The sequence below is a fragment of the Erpetoichthys calabaricus genome, chromosome 1, assembly GCF_900747795.2.
Source record: "Erpetoichthys calabaricus chromosome 1, fErpCal1.3, whole genome shotgun sequence".
NCBI lineage: Eukaryota > Metazoa > Chordata > Cladistia > Polypteriformes > Polypteridae > Erpetoichthys > Erpetoichthys calabaricus.
Window position 1 is genome coordinate 345,556,554 of NC_041394.2, and position 21,906 is coordinate 345,578,459.

Consider the following 21,906-nt stretch of genomic DNA (forward strand, 5'->3'; position numbering starts at 1 on the left):
TATAAACATTAACATCATTATCATATGAGAATATGAAGTAATATATAAGAAGCACATTTCATATAAATATAAATTATTAAACAGTAAAATCTTCTTCTGTAATTTGCTACCGTGGCAAATTTGTGTGTCTGTCCAGGATTTTAAATGACCTGTAGCTCGCAAACCGTTGCACCTATACACTTGAAATGTGGTACACATATAGTACGTCACGTCTACTATCCGCTTTATGGGTGATGATTGTTTTAGTCTTTTTATGTTTATTTTATTTTATTGTACAATCAAGTCCTATCTGCGCACAGCAGGTGTATTCACTCCATGTTATCGTGCATTGCGCTGTCAGTGGTATTTTGATAAAAGAATTTGAACAACATATAAGAAGCGTATAAATAATTAAACAGTAAAACATTAACATTTAAGAAGTAAAGTTACATTAAGTACTACTGCTGTGCCTTCGGGTATACCTCATTTTTTGTTTGCCCATTACATGCTTAAATGTATACATTTTTTGGTGTACCTACCCGAGAACACGCGACATATAACCGAGCGTGGTAGAAGCATGGATTTTAAACACGCGTTGAGTTGATGTGCTGGTCTCCCTCGTGAAATAACTGGTAATGTTTGACTAAAATCTACAGCGAGTAAAACGACATTAGCTCCTATTTTTTTTTTTACGATCTCTGAGATGTTGCTTTTTTCGGTTCAAGGCTTCATAAGTTCTTTTATGTTGTATGGTGTACTTATCCCAAACCATCATCTTTGAATGTTGCAACACTTTCGCCTTGTATGTAGATCGGGGTAATTACATTCATTGCATTCCTAGTCTGAATCACAATGTGATTGTATGGGTGGTTACCTGGCACTGTAGGGTTGCCACCCGTCCTTTAAAATACGGAATCGTGCCGCGTTTGAGAATGAAATTGCGCGTCCCGTTTTGAATCAATACTGGACGGGATTTATCCCGTATTTTTTTTATCATTTTTTTTTTAAAGCAGCGTCTCATGCAAATCATCCCACACGCATTTTATGAAGATGCCTCCTTTCCTACTTTTGATTGGGTAATACTTGATGTCATCGTTAGTTTGATTGGTGTTTTTAACTGTCCAGTGAGTAGGGCGTGTCTTTCAACGGAATGAAAAAAAGGCCCACCCGACGACCCACCCATTCCATTTTTATATATATAGATTTTTATTGTACATTTTTTGTTTGTTTTTGTACAGTATTTTCAAAATATTCACTTTGTATTTTCCTATATGGCTCATTGGCATGTGCAGAACATCTATTTTTGTTGTGTTTGCAAATTTTGTTGTACTACACGTGGGATATTTAATTTGGGTTTATAACTAGTTTATGGGAACATTCTATTTTTCCATATACTGATTGCATTGTGTTTAAGTTTTGTAAAAGTATGTTTTACGTACAGAAGGCCTACAATATTTCAGTCTATAATAACTGATTTTTTTTTTATTTAAAATACAAAGTGGAATTATATACGTTGACATTTTTATCGTTTATATGCATTTAAAGTACATATAGAAACGTGTTTCGGGTTCTGCCTATTTTATCTGTAAGTAATTTTCCCAGTAAGCTGGTTGTTTATATCTTTCGTATTATTGCGGTAGTGGTTGTTCCATTTAAATGCACACCGCATTATGTGGATAAGAACAATATTGCAATAAAGCGAAGTAAAGTAAAGAAATTACGAGAACATATACGGAGCTAAAAGAGCGGCCGCCCTTAACCCCTTTTAAAAAGGTAGACTCCGATGATCGATCCCGTTTTGTTTTTCTTGTCAATTTTTCTCGAGTCGCAGCTTCTTTGTCTTCCAGTCAAACGCCGCTAATATGACCGTCAAATAGTTTTAATTTCCCAAAAAATCAAACGTTACTACGATCCCTGTGTGAAAAATGCAAATTATTATTTAAACGGGACTGCCTTAAATTCAGATCAGCGTGGTTACGTATCCGGAAGTGCTCCGCGATTCTTTCACTTTCATTTCTTCTCTGTTAACGCCCGTCTGCAGTGCTGGATCTCCGTTCACAATGGCAGCAACAAATAAATCTTCGGTGTCCGCCGATCAGTACTCCTGTCCGGTGTGTCTGGAGGTCCTGAAGGAGCCGGTCACTCTCGTATGCGGACACAGCTACTGCATGGACTGCATTAATGACTGCTGGGACAAGTCAGATAAAGAGGAGACCTACAGCTGTCCTCAGTGCAGACGGACATTTAACGAGAGGCCGGAGCTGAACAAAAACACCGTATTAACAGAACTGATCGAGAAACTGAAGGAGTCTAAAGATGATGGAGGTGATTCTGAGAGTTATGCTGGACCTAAGGATGTGCCCTGTGATGTTTGTACGGGGAGAAAACTGCGAGCCGTAAAGAGCTGCCTGACCTGCATGGCCTCCTACTGTGAGACTCACCTGCAGCCTCACCGGCGGTCCGAAGTTCTGAACAGACACAAGCTGGAGGATCCAAGTGGAAATCTGGAAGAGAAACTCTGTACAAAACACCAAGAAGTTCTGAAAATTTTTTGTAGGACCGATGATACCTGCGTCTGCTTACTGTGTGCAGTGACTGAACATAAGAGTCATGACACGGTGACTCCCGAAGAAGCGAGAGCTGAGAGACAGGTGAGGAGAGGAGTAAGAATAGGGTTGCCAGACGTGCCTTATATACGGGACATGTCCCATATTTGATCATTTTGTCCCCTGACCTTTCAGGGACACCCAAATGTCCCGTATTTAGTTGATTTTCAAATTTAGTAATAAAAATATATTTTTAATAATTTCTTACGGTACTTAGTTGTAACTTTATAAGTAGTTACACTTCCTTTTCTCAGATTCTCTTAATGAAAATAACCCAAATATAACGAGGAAACTAGTGTTGGCTACCTGTTTGCAACTTGTTAAGTTGCTATGGTTGGCTGAGGACAGCAACACTGTCACCATTTTGCATTCCAGAGTCGCTGTGCAGTTCTGTATCAGCATTGCAACATACAGTGACTGTCAACAAAGTGTGTTGTTACTTCTTGCCATGGCCCACTTTTTTTCTAACTTAAAAACTACTCCATTCATCCATCCCAACATGCCAAAACGTAAGTGTAAATTTCGTGATGAATATTCCAGCGACTGGACATTTATCAAACAAGGCAGAAGCTGTTTTGACGCAAACCGTGGTGTATGTAATTGTACTATCAGCAAATAATTTTCAAATGATTTTACTTTTGTTTTCTTCATAACCCATTAAAATCCTTGCTTTATGTTTTTAACTTATGTCTCTACTTTTATATAATATATTGGTCTGGGTGTGTAGGGGACATGTATACATTTATAAATATATAGTAATATAGAGAGGTAGTGTCCCATATTTCTAATATTCTAATCTGGCAACCCTGAGTAAGAATGGTATCTGAATAAAGTAACGGGGTCATGGGAACTGAGTTGTCATTGTTGCATCCCAGAATTGAGAGTAACGAAATGTTGTCTCCTGGTCATCAAATACATCTCCGTGTTCAGGCTTTCAATTCGATTGTCCGAAATAACATCAACGTTTGAAAGCCCCTAAACTCCTAGGGCCTCATGTATGAATGGTGCGAACGCACAAAAATGTTGCATACGCCCGTTTTCACGCTTACATCATGATGTGTAAAAACTAACCTTCGTGTAAAGCCACGCACATTCTCACACTAGCTCAAAACATTGCGTACGCAAGTTTTCGGCTCAGTTTTGCAAACTGGCAGCACCCAACGTCAAAGCAGTGCTACTGTTCCCGTGTGGAGTGCCTTTCTCTGTTTAGATTCACATCCCTGATGCGGCTTTATCAAATACACTGAAATTAACCACATATCGTCTATTAGTTTAAGGCATCTAATTGTAATCAACCTGTAACTATATAATGGTGCAAAATAGGCAAAATTAGGGGAGGAATCGGGGTGGGATGGCAGGCGTATGCACAAGCGTTACCTTTTACACTCACCAGGATTATACAGAGGCAGTGAGAGGAAGTTGGTTTGCACACAATTTTGTGCATCTGATTTTTTTTGTGCGTACGCACATTTCCACTTTTCTCTGTATGCCATGTTTTAGTGTGAGTTCTACGCACAGCGTTATACATGAGGCCCTGAGTGTCTACAATTGTCCTTGGTATTTTATACCATGTGCCTGTGGTTCTTTGCATCAAGAAACACTTTTCAACATTTTCGTGAAATCTGTTTCCAACCATATTCTTGTGTTTTTGTTGCAGAATTTATTTTAAAGTAGCAGCTGAGATCTATTGTACTAACTGTTGCACTACTGTACTAATTCATAATTGTAAACACTTCAACTCTTAATCTCAGTTTGCTGAACTCCTTCAATCTTTCCTCATAGCTCATATGCCCCACTCCAAGAATCAGCCTGGTTGCTCTTCTCTGGATTTTTTTCTAACACTGCTTTGCCTTTTTTGTAGCCTGAAGACCAAAACTGAACACAGTATTTCAGGCAAGGTCTCCCTTGTGTTATATAAATTGAATAAAAGCTCCTTTGACTTGTATTCCTCATCTTGTAATATATAACTTAACATCCTGTTTGCCTTCTTGATCACTTCTTTCCACTGTCAATGTCCTTCTCATAGCTCTACATTCTTGTGTATTCATATCTACCATTTTCACTCCCTACATGTAATACTCGGTGTCCCTCCCCAGGAAATGTGGATGGGAAGATGAGATGAGATTTTTACTCCCCAAGTGTAATGCTTTACATTTACTTATTGCCACAGATCTACCCAAGCCTGCATGCTGTCCAAGTCTTTTAGCTGATTTTACATCATTTGCCCTTTCATCTTCCTCCATTGAGCCCACTGTCACTCAAAAAGCAATGAATGGTGCAATCGGACACTGATAGAGCTTGAACTTGGAGTTCTGCTTGTATCTCTTTGGAAGTTATCCTTGGCTTTTTGTCCACCTTTCTCACTGTTCTTCAGCCAATTCTGGGGTCGATTTTCCTCTTGTTGTCTCATGGACTGTAAATGTCTTAATATTATTTGCAACCATTTTCACAGGAACATCAAGCTGCATGGAGATGGTCTTTTAGGCTTTGTCTTTGATGTGCTTATCTTTAATTTTCTTTCTGATCTCCTCAGACAATTGATTACAAGATTGGAGACATGTGCGATACGAATTAATGAGAACACCTAGTTTGAAAACTCACTCTGGTCCAGTTATTTCTGATCTTTTATAGGGGTTTCAACAAATGTGTCCAGGCCATTTTAGAAGATCTTTGTAGAATAAGCAATACTTGATCTCTTTTGTCACCATCTTTGTTTTACTCGATGACATGTCAAAGGCATTCAGGTTTATAGGGGGGGGGGGGCAATTGCTTTTTGTTTCATCACTTTTCAGGAGGCATACAGCACTTTTTCAATGAGCTGTAATGAGACCAACAAATTTGTCCATATCTTTATGTTATGGTCACATGATCCTAATGGTTTAATCACCTGTAACTCTTCAATTCTATCTTAACTATTACAGAATACTAAATCTAGGCATCCACAGTGAATGAAGAGGCGCTTCCGCAAGCATTAAAAGATTTTTTTGGGGGAGAAAGTGAAATCCACATATGCGAGCAGCAGAGACGCAAAGTGGCTGGCGCTCCCACGGTCCACTCACTTCTCATTCATGTGAATGGTATTGTTAGACACAGTCCCTGTGCTCTCCGCTCCATGCGGGGTCGGAAATAAAAGACAAAGAGTAGAAGACAAAGTAGAACGTCGTAAAGAGGTTCAAAAACATTGGCGCGATACACATGCAGAGCAGGTTAGAGATTGTGAACGTACAGTGGTACCTCGGTATACGTCCTTAATCCATTCCAGATCCTTTGACTTATACCAAACAGGACTTAAACCAAACAAATTTTTCCCATAAGAAATAAAGGGAAAATGATTAATCAGTTCCCATTAAAAAAAATCCTGTTGTTATTAGCATATTATACATTGATGGGGTTGTATAAAATAATTTAAACACTGCTTAATACTAAAATACATAAATGCAAAAGCAATTAGATGAAATAAATGAAAATTTAACCTCAATTTACCTTGCTGAGAAGAGTCAAGTGCCCGCTAAGACTGCTCTTTCCTGTCCTTTAACCTCCTTTATCTTCCTCTTTCCCCCCCCCCTTCCTGGTCCCGACCTGTATATAGACATCCACCCGCGCCTCCATGGGCGCAGTGCCTTAATCACATGCCGCAGGAAGCCAATGAAGCAATTGAGAACGATCGCAGCCACACGTGCAGGTGCGACAACTCCACTCCAACTACCTCATTAACTCCCTGCGGTCGTGCAATCGCGCCCACGGAGAACGACACAGCTATACGGATTTAAAGCCTGGCCCTTTTTTTTTGAAGCCATGGACCTGCTATACCGCAGGCAGTCTTGGCTTTGTCTCGAGGGAGGTAAACAAGGATAGCATGCGGTGTTCTAGCATGCAAGTTGTATTCCAAACAAATGTCGTATACCAAGCAAAATTTTTCCTGTCCAGAGAGGACGTATACCGAGGTACCACTGTATTAAAATTCGAAAGTCTCAAAAAAGGGGACAGTCCTAATGTGAGGCCTCGTACCCTCATGATGTCTAGATGAATATAAACATCCTCACTGAGCTGAGGGTCAATATCTTATTGAAGGAGCTTTGCATTTCAATACAGTTTCACATAAATGGTGGCTGCCACCCCACATACACATCTTTTCAGTTTTGCCTGTCTTTTTAAACAATGTGTACCCGTTTATATTCTACTCTTGTCCATCTCTACTATTTAGTCAGGTTTCTTTTTTTCTGTTATATTAAAGTTATATGCAGCTACATACAATTCTAGCTCATTTATTTTATTCTTAATTCTCCTTGCATTAAAGCAAGCAAGTTTAATATATTGTTTAGTTTCCTTAGGCTTAACTCTGGACTAGATATTTCAAAATTATCATGAATAATTGTATTTATACTCCTGCCTGTTTCTTTATGTGAAGTCCTAAACCTGACCTGTCCTAAACGCCTTGCTTCCCAGTTCATAACTAACCCACTCGTACACCTCCTCAATACATTGGTATCCCTTCTCTCCAAATGTAACCCATCACAACAGTTCAGTTCCAATCTGTTCCAGAAGAAGACCTAATGTCCAATACACCTATGCCCTTCTATCCTCCACTAAGATTTGAGACAGTTGTTAAGCCTTCTAACCTTCTCAGTCTTACCTGGACTGGCACATAGCACAGACTGGACTTCCAAACAGCTTGGCACCTACCTCTTTAAATTTGAATTGCAGAATTGACTTCTTGACATTATGTATGTTATTTGTTCCAACACCACCCCTGCTTTGGCCAGGAGCCTATCTACCCTTCCAGTCAGGTCACTTACCAATGTACCCAGAAGGCAACATCATACAAAAGTCTTTGGAACAAAACTACATCTCAGTCACCCTAATAACTGTTACAATGACAGCTAATTATTTAACACCTTCAACTGAAGTTTATAGTCCGTTTACACCCCAAACAAACTTCCACTTCCTTTTCCACCAGTGTATTTGGAAAAAAAAAAACTTTCTTAAGTGAAAAACTTGAAAAAAAATCTGTTAACCAAAAATGGAGTTTAAGGATCATTTACTGTAACACTTTGCTTTATGTATTTGACTGATTTTGATTATTTGTTTTAATTTTATCCCCAGTTCCTCATATATGTCAATGTCAGAAGATTAAAAAATAAAAATGATATAATTAATACAGCAGGCATCCATCCATCCATTTTCCAAACCGCTGAATCCAAACACAGGGTCACAGGGGTCTGCTAGAGCCAATCCCAGCCAACACAGGGCACAAGGAGGGAACCTATCCCAGGCAGGGTGCCAACCCACCAAGCACACACTAGGGCCAATTTAGAATCGCCAATCCACCTTACTTGCATGTCTTTGGACTGTGGGAGGAAACCCACGCAGACACAGGGAGAACATGCAAACTCCACGCAGGGAGGACCCGGGAAGCGAACCCAGGTCTCCTAACTGTGAGGCAGCAGCACTACCACTGCGCCACCATGCCGCCCTACAGCAGGCATCCCTTTGATCAAATGCTTGCGTTGATTCCTCACAAAATTGTACCATATTCGTAACAAACAACATCTGCTGGCTAATGCCACATTGACTCTTCACTAATATCCCCATACTTTACTTTCCTTTGTCTTTCGGCTACTCTCCTGAATGGGGTTGCCACAGCAGATCATCTTTTTCCAACTCTTCCTGTCCTCTCCATCTTGTTCTGTTACACACGCCACCTGCATGTCCTCTCTCACCACATCTATAAACCTTCTCTTAGGCCTTCCTCTTTACCTCTTGTCTGGCAGCTCTGTCCTTAGCATCCTTCTCCCAATACTGTATATCCAGCATCTCTCCTCTGTACATGTTTGTCAAATGGCTTCCTCAAAAAATGTGTTTGAAGTTGTTCTTTTTAAAAGCCGATCTCATAAATTTAGGGAGGTCATTCCAAACTCTTGGTGCAGTAGAGCTCTTCTTCTCCTTCAGATCCCTGTCAATTTTTGATTCAGTCTGATATCTCAGATGACATCCATTCCAGTTCCTCTCTTGTAGTCACCTTTATCACAAACCCAAATCACAGTGGACTCTGCTGAAACTCACATTACTCTCCACTCAATTCCTGTGTCTTCACATGATGACATCACTGTGGGCACTAAACAGTCATCCACTTGACTACTTCAATGTTCACCTCACTTTTTAAAAAATGTTTTCCCTTCATCTTTTATCTTATTCCTTTAATATCTTTGTTTGTTTCTGTATAACTAAACTCCATTTCACTGGCTTTCTCATAGACTCTCATTTCCCCCAATCCAGTTCAGTCCCTCAGGTCTCTGGCACTATAGAGGGATATATTTATAGCAATGATGATTAGTATGTAGAGTATTCAGAAAGAATCATGAGCACATAAAAAGTCAAATATATTTTATTGAGCACTAGAACTGAATTTTGGGAGCTGAATGAGGAAGACAAATGTGTTGGGAGATAAGAACTGTAAGAACAGTAAGGTTTGCCATTCTTTGGACGCTCATTTCATTTGATTTGAGTCTGTGTGTGCATCATGCAATAAAGCCTGATTCTGCTGCCATTCCTGAGACTCTGTGTGCCTTACTTTAAAGACTTTGTGCCGCACCCTCACCACGACAACACAATCAGTTCCATGATACTCAGCGGATGTCCACTTGCTCCTTGTCACTAACTCATTCTATTTTTGTCCTTTTCCTTCCCCACTGGACTCCGTTTTTCCAACTCTGTCCATTCTTCACACGTCTCTTCTCATTTTGTCTATACACAGTGTCAGGTGGAAGAGAGAAAAGAAGAAACGAAAAAGAAAATTGAGGAGAAAGAGAAAAAACTGGAGGAGATAAAGGATGCCATAGAAAAGATTCAGGTGAGTCTTGTATTGTCCTATTAGTATTTCACAGTGAGAAAAGAGAGAATAACTGAATTAGGATCAAGTGTGCTGTGAAATGAGGAAAAAAGAGAGGCTTTATACACTGTGGTCAGTAGCGGGCATATCAAAGCCTCAAACCCAAGACACAACACACAGTGCCAGATTCAAATAACCATTTAATTGAGAATGTACCACAAACAGGTTTCTTATTCTTCAAAACCGTATATTTGACTTTACCTTTATCTACAGTCTGGCCCAGTGAGTTCTGTCCTTCTTCCTCACCCAACTTTGAATCCCAGAGTGAGGTGAGGTGGCTCCCTTTATGACAGACCTGGGTGTACATCTGGTGCCATAACGTTGTACTGAGGAAACACTTCCTACTCAGGCAGAAATCTCCAAACATAAGGATACTTGTTCACAGAAGCTCCTGCCCAATGGGACTACAATTCCCAGGATGCTCTGTGGGTATGTGCATGGGTGATCCAACAAAGAGACGCTGCCACTTGGGCGGTCTCCCCCGTCCTTCCATTAAATGGGCCATTCTGGCAATTCAAGGGTCCAATTTGGGAAGCCAGTCCATCCCTGCCATCTGTTACAACAAATATTGCAGGTTTGCATTTATCATACTTCTTCTTCTTCTTTCGGCTGCTCCCGTTAAGGGTTGCCACAGCGGATCATCTTCTTCCATATATTTCTGTCCTCTTCATCTTGTTCTGTTACACCCAACACCTGCAAGTCTTCTCTCACCACATCCATAAACCTTCTCTTAGGCCTTCCTCTTTTCCTCTTGTCTGGCAGCTCTATCTTTAGCATCCTTCTCCCAATATACTCATCATCTCTCCTCTGCACATGTCCAAACCAGCGCAATCTTGCCTCTCTGACTTTGTCTCCCAAACGTCCAACTTGACCTGACCCTCTAATGTACTCATTTCTAATCCTATCCATCCTCGTCACACCCAATGCAAATCTTAGCATCCGTAACTCTGTGACCTCCTCAGCTCAGCTCTGTCTCCTACTATCTGGTCAGTGCCACTTTCTCCAACCCATATAACATAGCTGGTCTCACTACCATCCTGTAGACCTTCCCTTTCACTCTTGCTGATATCCATCTGTCACAAATCACTCCTGACACTCTTCTCCACCCATTCCACCCTGCCTGCACTCTCTTTTTCACCTCTCTTCCACAATCCCCATTACTCTGTACTGTTGATCCCAAGTATTTAAACTCATCCACCTACGCCAACCCTACTCTTTGCCTCCTCACATTTCCACTGATCTCCCTCTCATTTACACACATGTATTCTGTCTTGTTCCTACTGACCTTCATTCCTCTCCACGCTAGAGCATATCTCCACCTCTCCAGGGTCTCCTCAGCCTGCTCCCTACTATCGCTACAGATCACAATGTCAGCAGCAAACATCATAGTCCACGGGGACTCCTGTCTAACCTCGTCTGTCAACCTGTCCATCACCATTGCAAATAAGAAAGGGCTCAGAGCTGATCCCTGATGTAATCCCACCTCCACCTTGAATGCATCCATCACTCCTACCACAGACCTCACCTCTGTCACACTTCCCTCGTACATAACCTGTACAACTCTTACGTACTTCTCTGCCACTCCCGACTTCCTCACACAATACCACAGCTCCTCTCGAGGCACCCTGTCATATGCTTTCTCCAGGTCCACAAGGACGCAATGCAACTCCTTCTGGCCTTCTCTATACTTCTCCATCAACATCCTCAGAGCAAACATCGCATCTGTGGTGCTCTTTCTTGGCATGAAACCATACTGCTGCTCACTAACCATCACCTCACTTCTTAACCTAGCTTCCACTACTCTTTCCCATTACTTCATGCTGTGGCTCATCAATTTTATCCCCCTGTAGTTACTACAGTCCTGCACATCCCCCTTATTCTTAAGTATCTGCACCAGTACATTTCTTCTCCACTCCTCATGCATCTTCTCACTTTCCAAGATTCCATTTAATAATCTGGTTTAAACACTCCACTGCCATCTCTCTTAAACACCTCCATGCTTCCACAGGTATGTCATCTGGACCAACGGCCTTTCCATTTTTCATCCTCATCATAGCTATCCTTACTTACTCCTTGCTAATCCATTGCACTTCCTGATTCACTATCTCCACATCCAACAAACTCTTCTCTCTCTCGTTCTCTTCATTCATCAGCCTCTCAAAGTACTCTTTCAATCTGCTCAACACACTCTCCTCGCTTGTGAGTATGTTTCCATCTTTATCCTTTATCACCCTAACCTTCTGCACATCTTTCCCAGCTCGGTCCCTCTGACTAGCCAATCGGTACAGGTCCTTTTCTCCCTCCTTAATGTCAAACCTCTCATACAACTCATCATATGCCTTTTCTTTAGCCTTCACCACCTCTCTCTTCACCTTTATCTCCTTGTACTCTTGTCTACTTTCTGCATCTCTCTGACTCTCCCACTTCTTCTTTGGCATCCTTTTCCTCTGTTTACTTTCCCGTACTTCCCCATTCCACCACCAGGTTTCCTTTTCCTCCTTCTTCTGTCCAGATGTCACGCCAAGCACCCTTCTTGCTGTAAATCTTACTACATCTGCTGTAGTTTCCCAGCTGTCTGGTAACTCTTCACTACCACCCAGCGCCTGTCTCACCTTCTCCCTAAACTCAACCTTGCAGTCTTCCTTTTTCAAATTCCACCATTTGATCCTTGGCTCTGCCCTCACACTCTTCCTCTTCTTTATCTCCAACGTCATCCTACTGACCACCATCCTATGCTGCTTAACTACACTTTCCCCTGCCACCACTTTGCAGTCTTCAAGCTCCTTCAGATCAACTTTTCTGCATAGGATGTTATCTACCTGTGTGTATCTTCCTCCTCTCTTGTATGTAACCCTATGTTCCTCCCTCTTCTTAAATTCACCACAGCCATGTCCATCCTTTTGGCAAAATCCACTATCCTCTGACCTTCTACATTCCTCTCCTTGACACCATACCTACCCATCACCTCCTTGTCTCCTGTGTTCCCTTCACCAACATGTCCATTGAAATCGCTCCAATCACCACTTTCTGTTCCTTGGGTACACTGTTCATCACTTCATCCAACTCACTCCAAAAATCTTCTTTCTCATCCATCGCACACCCAACTTGCGGGGCATATGCACTAACAACATTTATCATCACACCTCCAATTTCCTGCTTTATAATCATTACTCTGTCGGACACTCTTTTCACCTCCAAAACACTCTTGACATCTTCAGAATAACCCCTACTCCTTTTCTCCTCCTATCCACACCATGATAGAACAATTTGAATCCACCTCTGATCCACCTGTCCCTACTCCCCTTCCATTTAGTCTCTTGCATGCACAATATATCAACCTTCCTTCTCTCCATCATATCTGCTAACTCTCTCCCCTTGCCAGTCATACTGCCAATATTCAATGTTCCTATCCTCAGTTCCACTCTCTTTATCTTCCTCCTCTCCTCTTTCCTCCAGACATGTCTCCCCATCTTCTTCTACTTTTTCAGCAAACAGTAGCCCAATTTCCGCCAGCACCCTGTTGGCTAAGAGTACTGGTGGTGGTCATTGTTAACCCGGGGCTCAACCAATCCGGTATGGAAATTTGTATTGTTGTCCGCATATTGATTTTGCAAAATTTTACACTGGATGTCCTTCCTGACGAAACCCGCCCCAATTATCCAGGCTTGGAACCGGGATGAAGAAACACACACTGGTTTGTGCATCCCCTGTGGCTGGGTTAGGTTTGTATTTATCATACTGAAAGTCTGAACATAAAATTTGAAATCCTCTGAGTAAAGATATCAATGCTCTTAATTGTGAAATTAGAATTTTTACCACTTTGATAAATTTTAACATACAAGGTATTTTTCCAATATGCTAATTGCACCTGAACAGATTGACTACAGATTAATTTTATTATGTTGTAGTTTGAAATTCCATGTCTCTCAAGCTTATGCAATTGTAATTCATTTCTATCTATTTTCTGATCAGAGCTCTGCAGAGAGAGAAGTGGAAGAACTCGAGGAGGCCTTCAAGTCTTTACTTAAGACAATAGAGAGGCTGAGATCAGAGGTCACTGAAGTCATTAGAGGTCATGAGAGGAGGGAGGTGACAAAGGCTGAAGAGCTCATTGAGCAGCTGGAGGAGGACATCAAGGAGTTGAAGAGGAGAAACGCTGAGCTGGCTGAGCTTTCACAGACAGATGACCATATCCACTTCCTAAAGGTGAGACAGATGATCTGAAGGCCTACCACCAGGTCTGTGTGACACACAAGTTATATTTTCTCAAGTTCTGTTTCCCTTTGCTCTCCTCATATAGGCACTTCCTTCTATCTATTTCCTGCTTGGAGATGAAGAAACAGGAGACATCAGTGTTAATGGAGATTTACTTCCTGAGACTCTGAAGATGAGTCTGTCTGATCTGAAGGAGAATCTGCAGGAGATCAATGGCTGGGAGTTTTTGAAGACCAGTGAGCCTGGTGGTAATGTGCCCTCAAATGATTAGGCTGACCCCAAAGTGGGAGATGAAGCTGCCCTGTTTGTCATAAGTGCTGCAGACTCACATTATGCTTTCCTCTTTTTTCCTCAGGGCCTGATGTTTCAGGTCACATCCTGCAAAATCTGCAGACCAGAAATGGACTTTTAAAATGTAAGTCAACTTCTAGTTATGTTAAGTTTAAAAAAAAATTGAAGGTTTTTATGATTTACTGTGCATTAAATGGAGTCCAGCGGTATAACAGTATTTTGTGGAAAATAGAGGCTCCATTTGCATCAGGAGGAGAGTAAATGTCTTCTTTGTGGCTTTAACTAGAGTGCAGTAGGTGGCGCTGTAACACACTAACATATATGTACTGGACTGGTTTAAAGTCAAACTCCCATTGTGGACTGTGGGGATAAGAAGACATTTGACTTGATTAATTAATTAATTATCAGTCTTAGCTTCAGCAATGCTGGCAATTAATTAAAGAATTCACTAGGTCACCCACTTTATTTACCTTAGCTTTCTTTGTTGTAGGATGCAGTTAAGTATTACTCTTTGTGGCACAAAAGTTTAGATTTTCAAGTTCTCTTCTTGAAGTAATGGCTGCTCTTTAGTCTCTCAGACTTGGCTCACTGCTTGGCTTGGCAGACTGGTCTACAAAGAAAAGTGATTGTCAGTTTTCATCTCCATAAAGAGCAAATCGTTCATCAGTTTTCTGGTTTCAGACAGAGATTGCCTCAAGGATTTTCTATTATTTTGGAGAGTGTACTTAGGAGTGTGCCCCTCTCCAAGAAATGTGGGTTCAGCTAGATTATAAAGAACATGTAACCTCTCGTGATTGGATTAAAGTCAGCTCTAGCTGCAAAATCAGAGCCTGCTCATAGCCACAGTATTTTGTCCATTACAGTCGTCATTTGTTCAATTAACATCTCTTTGTTCTTGGGTGTGTCGTTTGGACTGAAAGGGGTCTGAAGAGAGGCCTATGCAAAGATGTCAGTTCAGCTCTGATTTTCACCTTTGTTATCAGATTCAGTACAAGCTAGCCCTGGTATTTAAGAGTTCAGCCATTTTATTTGGAATGTAAGTGGTTTGGTGCAGCTGGATGTCTGCATCCCTGTAAAATCTGCTGTCTTACCAGGCCTGGTGTTCCCCTGAAGCCTAACAAAATGGGCAATGCCCACTTTGTCATTCAGGACAGCCAAAGAAGCACTGAAGAACATAACATGACTCACTGGAGGGAGAAGGGCAGTGGCCTGAGAAAGATCATGTGGCAGGTGGACAACATTTACCATTGATGTGCCTTGTGGTTTTGAGTGAGTCACTTCACCTGCTTGTGTACTCTGTGCAAGTGCTGTAAATTCTAGAAAATCTACACAGCATCTCACGTTTTCATTGAAACACTATACAAATCCAGGAGGATACTGATCTAATCAATTAAGTGACCACAAGTCCAACCGTTCAGCACTTTGGACAGCACTCCTTGTGAAATTTGTGTTTTTCGCGTGGGGAATGTTGATATGGAACAAGTTATAGAAAGTTTCTAAATAAAATTTAACATGTTTCATTTTTTGTAACTTAGTCACTCTTCCCTTTTATAGTCTAATAGAGTTTGCATTACTTAATATGTCATTAAACTTAGAGAAAAGCCAAGCAAAATGACACCTTTTATTGGCTAACTAGAAAGATTACAATATGCAAGCTTTCGAGGCAACCCTAACTCTGAGTTGCCTCGAAAGCTTGCATATTGTAATCTTTCTAGTTAGCCAATAAAAGGTGTCATTTTGCTTGGCTTTTCTCTACATTCATAATGGCTAACACGGTACAACACCCTAGTACTCCTGTCATTAAACTTGAAATTCAGAATTTATAATTACAGTTGGAAACACTGGAGATGCCAAATGTAGTCACATTGATGATGGTGTCCAAAAATTATTTTTAAGACAGAATCTGTGAGAGCCTTTAAATGAAGCTCAAACTAATGACAGTGTTTTTGCGTTAGGTCTCTCCTGTCACTGATTTCTTAAAAGGGAAACAAAAAAGCTCTGTTTGCTTTTATTTGTGTCTGACTTATAGATGTTATGTATAGAGACAGTCTTTCCACTTTTTTATTTTTGATTCTTCGCTTAGAGAAGTCAGATTAAGTGAACACAATGTGCGAGTACCTGAAATGATCATAAACCTGACAGCAGTGTCACCGCTGCGCTCTGTGGCCTGCCAGCACTTGGGCTTCACCATGTCACTGTCACTGCATTTGAAGGACATTGTTTACCATAGTCGCCAATGTTTTAGATTAGTTGGGGTTGCTCATTTTATAGATGCACATCAATAATAACTTATATACTGTAAGTGTAACGTCTGTGTCATTAAGCCCAATGCATCCTTTTGCCCTGACTTTCAATGTTTTGCACTTTAGTAGACTGTATCTTTCCCTGCAATATTATTTTTCCTGAATTTGTATTTACTGCAATATTTTTTCAGTGTTCCTGAGATGTGGACAACTTTAGTCATATGATTTTTCATCACTTTAACTGCAAAAGTTTTGTTAAGTAATAGTAAAGAGATTTGCACAAGCAAATTGATTCAGTGGAGTGCAGTACCAGTGCTATGGCACTTGCGTGATGTCGTCAGCGTTTTTCATTTTACATATAGGTGTTCAGTGTACATGTACACATATCATCAGTCTGACTCATAATTCTCCTGATTCTACTTCATGTATCTTCTGATTCTTTTAAGTTCAAACTGAATCATTACTGAGAACCAAGAACTTGTTCACCGATGGTTCACTTGTTCATCACACACGTGCAAGTGCAATACACGAATAAAACACCAACAATGAGTATACTTATGATAGTATGTAATAATATGTATTTTTTGTACAATTTATTATTGGAATTATTTTAAATAGAATATATAAACATAAACCAATATAAATGGAAGCCTCATAATGGCATCTTTAACTTTCACTGGCACAGCTCTTGCCCTCATGTTTAAAAATGGCAGCTACAGAACTCCGAAGGGTAGAAGCAAGCTGAGGTATCTTATGAAGCCATGAAGCACACCAGAAGAATCACAAACACCTGGGATACCAATTGTCCCAAACATTACAGTGCCCTGAAATGGGAGAACCATGTGGAAAAAGTGTTGTCATTTGTACAAGGTGTGACCAAAATGTCTGCCAATCCCCTTAAATAAAAGTCTGCAATGTGCACTTTAATCACATCTAAATTGTCTGATTTGTAATTTTAAACTGTGGAGCAGAAGGGGAAATCAAGAAGAAATGTGTCTTTGTCCCAAACATTATGGAAGACAATGTAGTAATTAATAGATAGCGTCAGAGGAAAAAATAATTAAATAACTCAATCACTTTTCTTCAGGATACAGTACAAAGAAGTAACACACAAACCTACCTGCATGCGTCTTGCCAAAACTCCTCTTCCACAAAAACTAAACTGTATGTACAAATTTCACCTGTCAGCCTACACACCCAGACTTAATGATAAAATGGCTGTACAGTAAAGTGAAGACTAATGCAAGGCCAAATCACAAGTCTGTCCCTGATGAATGAATTCTTGTTATGCAGGGTTTGAGCAAAAGACTATAAAATGTGCAGATTTAGAAGTGCCTCTCATCTACTGAGGTGATGCTCTGTTCTTCCTGTGAGATAAAAAAAAGCTTACTGAGTCTAATTTCTCCCAAAATAGAAAGGCAAAGATATAGATATGTAGACATGGAAGGTACTAAGATAGATAGATTGTTCGTTCGTACATACATACATACATACATACATACATACATACATACATACATACTGTACATACATTATTTGGCTCCAGGAAGCTCTTTAAATAAATAAACAGACAAAAACATACACACACTTTGCTCTGAACACACACCACAAAGACTAAAAAGAAAGAAAACTGCTGACCTGGCTGTCCCAGTCCCAGTTTGACATTAGGCAGGCGTATTGCTGTTGATATAAAGAAGCCCCAATCATGTTTCTTAACACACTTCTACTGAATGATTTGTTGGCTGAATTCATAAGGGGACTCAGTTTAGTTTTAAGTCTCTCCTAGGCTACAACATCTAGGGTGTCCAGAGTGTGTGCCGTAACTGAGCCTGCCCTTTTAATTAGCATGCTGATGTGGTGGGCCTCTCTTGAAGTGATGTTACCAGCCCAGCTTTGTGAAGCTTTAACATATTTGAAGCCATTGTGCTGTAAATTGTTGTGAGGCTACATAATTTGACACCAATCTCTCTAGTGACATTTTGTGATTTGCATTGACATTACACACTCATTCAGTAAAGTTCAGTGACAGATGGAAACGAAATCCCAGATAATCACTGATGATTCATGATCATTATTGTGGTTGTGATGTGATTAGCTTTGTCTGATAGTGAAGTGTTAAATATAAATCACAAAAGATAGGTTAAGATGTTAAGAGTTTCTCTGCAAAATGTATAAAACTTCAAGTTTGAGTGCTAGGATGTAATACATTGTATTGAATGTATATTTTAGAAAAACACAACATAAACTACCGTACAGCATGTTTAAATGAGTGTTTCCATTTCTGAGCACTATATGGCACTTACCTTTTAGGACAAATCACTATAAATACTTTGATTAAATTTACTTTATACTCACATCCAATAATCTCCTTTTGCTTAAACTGAAAGGGTTCAACGCCTTCAATCTTTCATTATAACACAATCCCAGCTGACTTGGAATGAGCCTAGTTGCTCTTCTCTGGATTTCTAGCGCTGTGTGGAAGAAAACAAACCACAATATTTTTATTTAACAAAAGGAGATATTTAATAGCATTAATGCTGATCCAGAGCTTAGTTCTGAACTAGGGGGTTCTGCCCCCTGCTCGCTTCGCTCGCCAACCCCTGGTGTTGGGAAATGACAAAGAGCGTGATGTATGAATGAGATATAGCATAGTGTGAAGGTGTAGATGATGCATATAGAAAGCAAACAATAAAGTGTGTGGCACAGTGTAAAGGTTTATTCGAAAATTTCAGGAGCACTTATAACCTTAACTTTAACGTCAGATGAACGTCGAACTTGTGAGAAGGCCACATAAAGTTGTCCATGTCCAAAAACGGGTTCAGAGAGGTAGATGCCAACCTTGTCCATGGTTTGACCTTGTGATTTGTTGATGGTCATGGCAAATGCAGGTTTAATGGGGAATTGTCGCCGTTTAATTGTAAAAGGTAATTTCAGGTCAGAACTTGTAAGGTCAATTCTAGGAATCGGAACAGTGTTGTTAGCATGTGATCCTGTAAGAACTGTCGCTTGAATAACATTGTGTGTCATGGTGGTGATGACCAAACGTGTGCCATTGCATAAACCCTGTTTAGTGTTAAGGTTTCTTAATAGCATGATTATTGTTCTGGTTTTAAGGCTAAGATTGTGTCGTGTTAATCCGGCTGGGTTAATAGTGTTTAAATATTCTAAGGGGAAATGAAGATGGTCATTGTCGTCGTCAGAGTCAACTTTGTCAGAGTTTAGAAAGAGTTGTGTCTCTTCAGGAAGTAATGCAATGACTTGGTTATTTATGTGATCCACATTAATATTTTTTGGATATAATATAGTGCGTTGTGTTAAAAGGGGTATTTGGTCTAATGAGATTGCTGTTCCAAATATCTCTAACTAAGTCGTCGCAGATAAAGGCTTGAGGAATTGTAATAATATGTGGGTGAAGTCCATCTGTATTGGTGAGTGTACCATCTCCCAGTTGTAATAAACAATTGTTATAATCTGGATCTGGACATCGCATGTTTTGTACTAACTGTATCTTTTGAAAGCGATGCCAATTGTCTGCATATTTTAAGGTGCACTGAACAATAGGTGAGCGTATGGCATGTGGAACAATAGCTAAGCACTGCGTAAAATCTCCTCCTAATAAAAGTACCTTTCTTTCAAAGGGAATACAGTAATCCCTCCTCCATCGTGGGGGTTGCGTTCCAGAGCCACCCGCGAAATAAGAAAATCCGCGAAGTAGAAACCATATGTTTATATGGTTATTTTTATATTGTCATGCTTGGGTCACAGATTTGCGCAGAAACACAGGAGGTTGTAGAGAGACAGGAACGTTCTTCAAACACTGCAAACAAACATTTGTCTCTTTTTCAAAAGTTTAAACTGTGCTCCATGACAAGACAGAGATGACAGTTCCGTCTCACAATTAAAAGGAAGCAAACATATTTTCCTCTTCAAAGGAGTGCACGTCAGGAGCAGAGTCTGTCAGAAAGAGATAGGAAAGCAAACAAATCAATAGGGCTGTTTGCTTTTAAGTATGCGAAGCACCGTGCAGCATGTCCTTCAGGAAGCAGCTGCACACAGAAGGTAGCAACGTCCCTATCGTCTAGGTGTGCGAACAGCCCCCCTGCTCACACCCCCCTACGTCAGCGCAAGAGAGAGAGAGAGAAAGTAAGCTGGGTAGCTTCTCAGCCATCTGCCAATAGCGTCCCTTGTATGAAATCAACTGGGCAAACCAACTGAGGAAGCATGTACCAGAAATTAAAAGACCCGTTGTCCGCAGAAACCCGCGAAGCAGCGAAAAATCCGCGATATATATTTAAATATGCTTACATATAAAATCCGCGATGGAGTGAAGCCGCGAAAGGTGAAGCACGATATAGCGAGGGATCACTGTATTATTATTCATCAACGTTTGTAGAAGTTTATCAGTGGTGTTGAGTAAGTGACTGGATGCCATTGTACATTCATCAATAATTAACAGTTTTGCAAGACGGATGCCACGTGCATTGCTACTGTTCATGTTCATAGTGGATAGCGATTTGTAGGATCTAATGCAGTTCATAAAGTTTTTACTTTCAGGTACATCGTTAGTTAGAAGTTTCTGTAGATATTCAGGATATGAATGTAAAGGAGGCAGTCTAATCTGACCCTTTTGACAACAACGTGTAAATTCATTACTTGTATTGCCAGTTGTTTCTTCAGGGTAGTTAAGTGAATGACAATGATTGCAAATGACATTCATTAATCCCAATGAATTTTCCTGAATAGTGGACTTATTATTGAACGCGTTGTCAGCTAACTGGCGCAAGCGTTTAGCAGGTGTCTGGCATTGATGTCTGTGACGTGTATCTTTTGCTTGTGCCGTTTGAGAGGAGCGTCGTTGTATGTCCAGTATTTGGGACGTGTTGTTTTGGAGCTGTAATCGATTTGCCTGTGCTGTGTGAGAAGCCCGTTGTAGTTTACGGCGTGCATTGTTTGTATTGAGCCTTGCCCGTTTTTGTATGTCGGTCAGTTGAGCTGTCTGTTTTTGGAGCCTTGCCTGCTTGTTTACCGGCAATTCAGATACGCGTTGTAGACGTCTGCGTTTATTTATTTTGTCCCTTTGCTGCTGTTTCTGTATGTCTGAGACGGGAGGTGTTTCGTTTTGAACCCGTGCCTGTTTCGATGCAGTACTGTGAGACGCGCGCTGCATGCGTCTACGTTGATTGTGTCTGTCCATCTGGTTTCGTTTCTGTAACTGTGTTAGTTGAGCTTTGCGTTTTTGGAGCCGAGACATTTTTTCTTCCGGAGTTTCAGAAGCGCGTTGTAGGCGCCGACGTGTATTGTTTTTTTTCATGCGGGTTCGTGTGTTTGGTCCTGTTACCCGAGCCGTATCATTTTGTACCCGTGATCGTGAATTCATGACTTGTTTGTTCTTCAGCGTTAGAAATATGGATAAGTAATAAGGAGGATCGCACTCACTGTTAATATGGAGCCTTTTCTGCGGTTGAACGGTTAATAGTGCCTCATTGTAATGAGATCCACCTATGCTGCATAGTGTTAATGTGTTGAGATGACGTATGTTTAATACGGACGGTTCGTTCAGAAATGGGGCTTTGTGTGTCATTTCTTATTTGTTAGTGTGGTCGTGGGTCTGAATCGTCCTTTTTGTGTACGTTTCGTGTGCTATGTCCGTAGTCTGTCCCGTTTCGTGTCCAATGGGCTTTGT

General features: G+C 40.6%; 2 protein-coding genes across 6 annotated transcripts in view; both read left to right on the forward strand.

The window, feature by feature from the left end:
- The window catches only part of LOC114668277 (uncharacterized), a 555,445-nt gene that overhangs the window by 154,934 nt on the left and 378,605 nt on the right, over positions 1-21,906 (forward strand). The gene's annotated exons all lie outside the window — the stretch shown is intronic.
- The window catches only part of LOC114668715 (tripartite motif-containing protein 16-like), a 111,528-nt gene continuing 91,463 nt past the window's right edge, over positions 1,842-21,906 (forward strand). Inside the window, exons 1-6 of one of the 5 annotated variants that reach the window (XM_051925797.1) lie at positions 1,959-2,287; positions 2,318-2,630; positions 9,340-9,435; positions 13,447-13,680; positions 13,775-13,937; positions 14,045-14,104. In XM_051925797.1, coding sequence (XP_051781757.1) covers positions 2,040-2,287; positions 2,318-2,630; positions 9,340-9,435; positions 13,447-13,680; positions 13,775-13,937; positions 14,045-14,104 — 1,114 coding nt within the window. In that variant the 5' untranslated portion in view covers positions 1,959-2,039. Of the gene's footprint in view, positions 2,631-9,339; positions 9,436-13,446; positions 13,681-13,774; positions 13,938-14,044; positions 14,105-21,906 lie in introns of all 5 variants that reach the window. The other 4 variants (XM_051925777.1, XM_028824627.2, XM_051925771.1 and 1 more) reach the window with 4 other exon arrangements.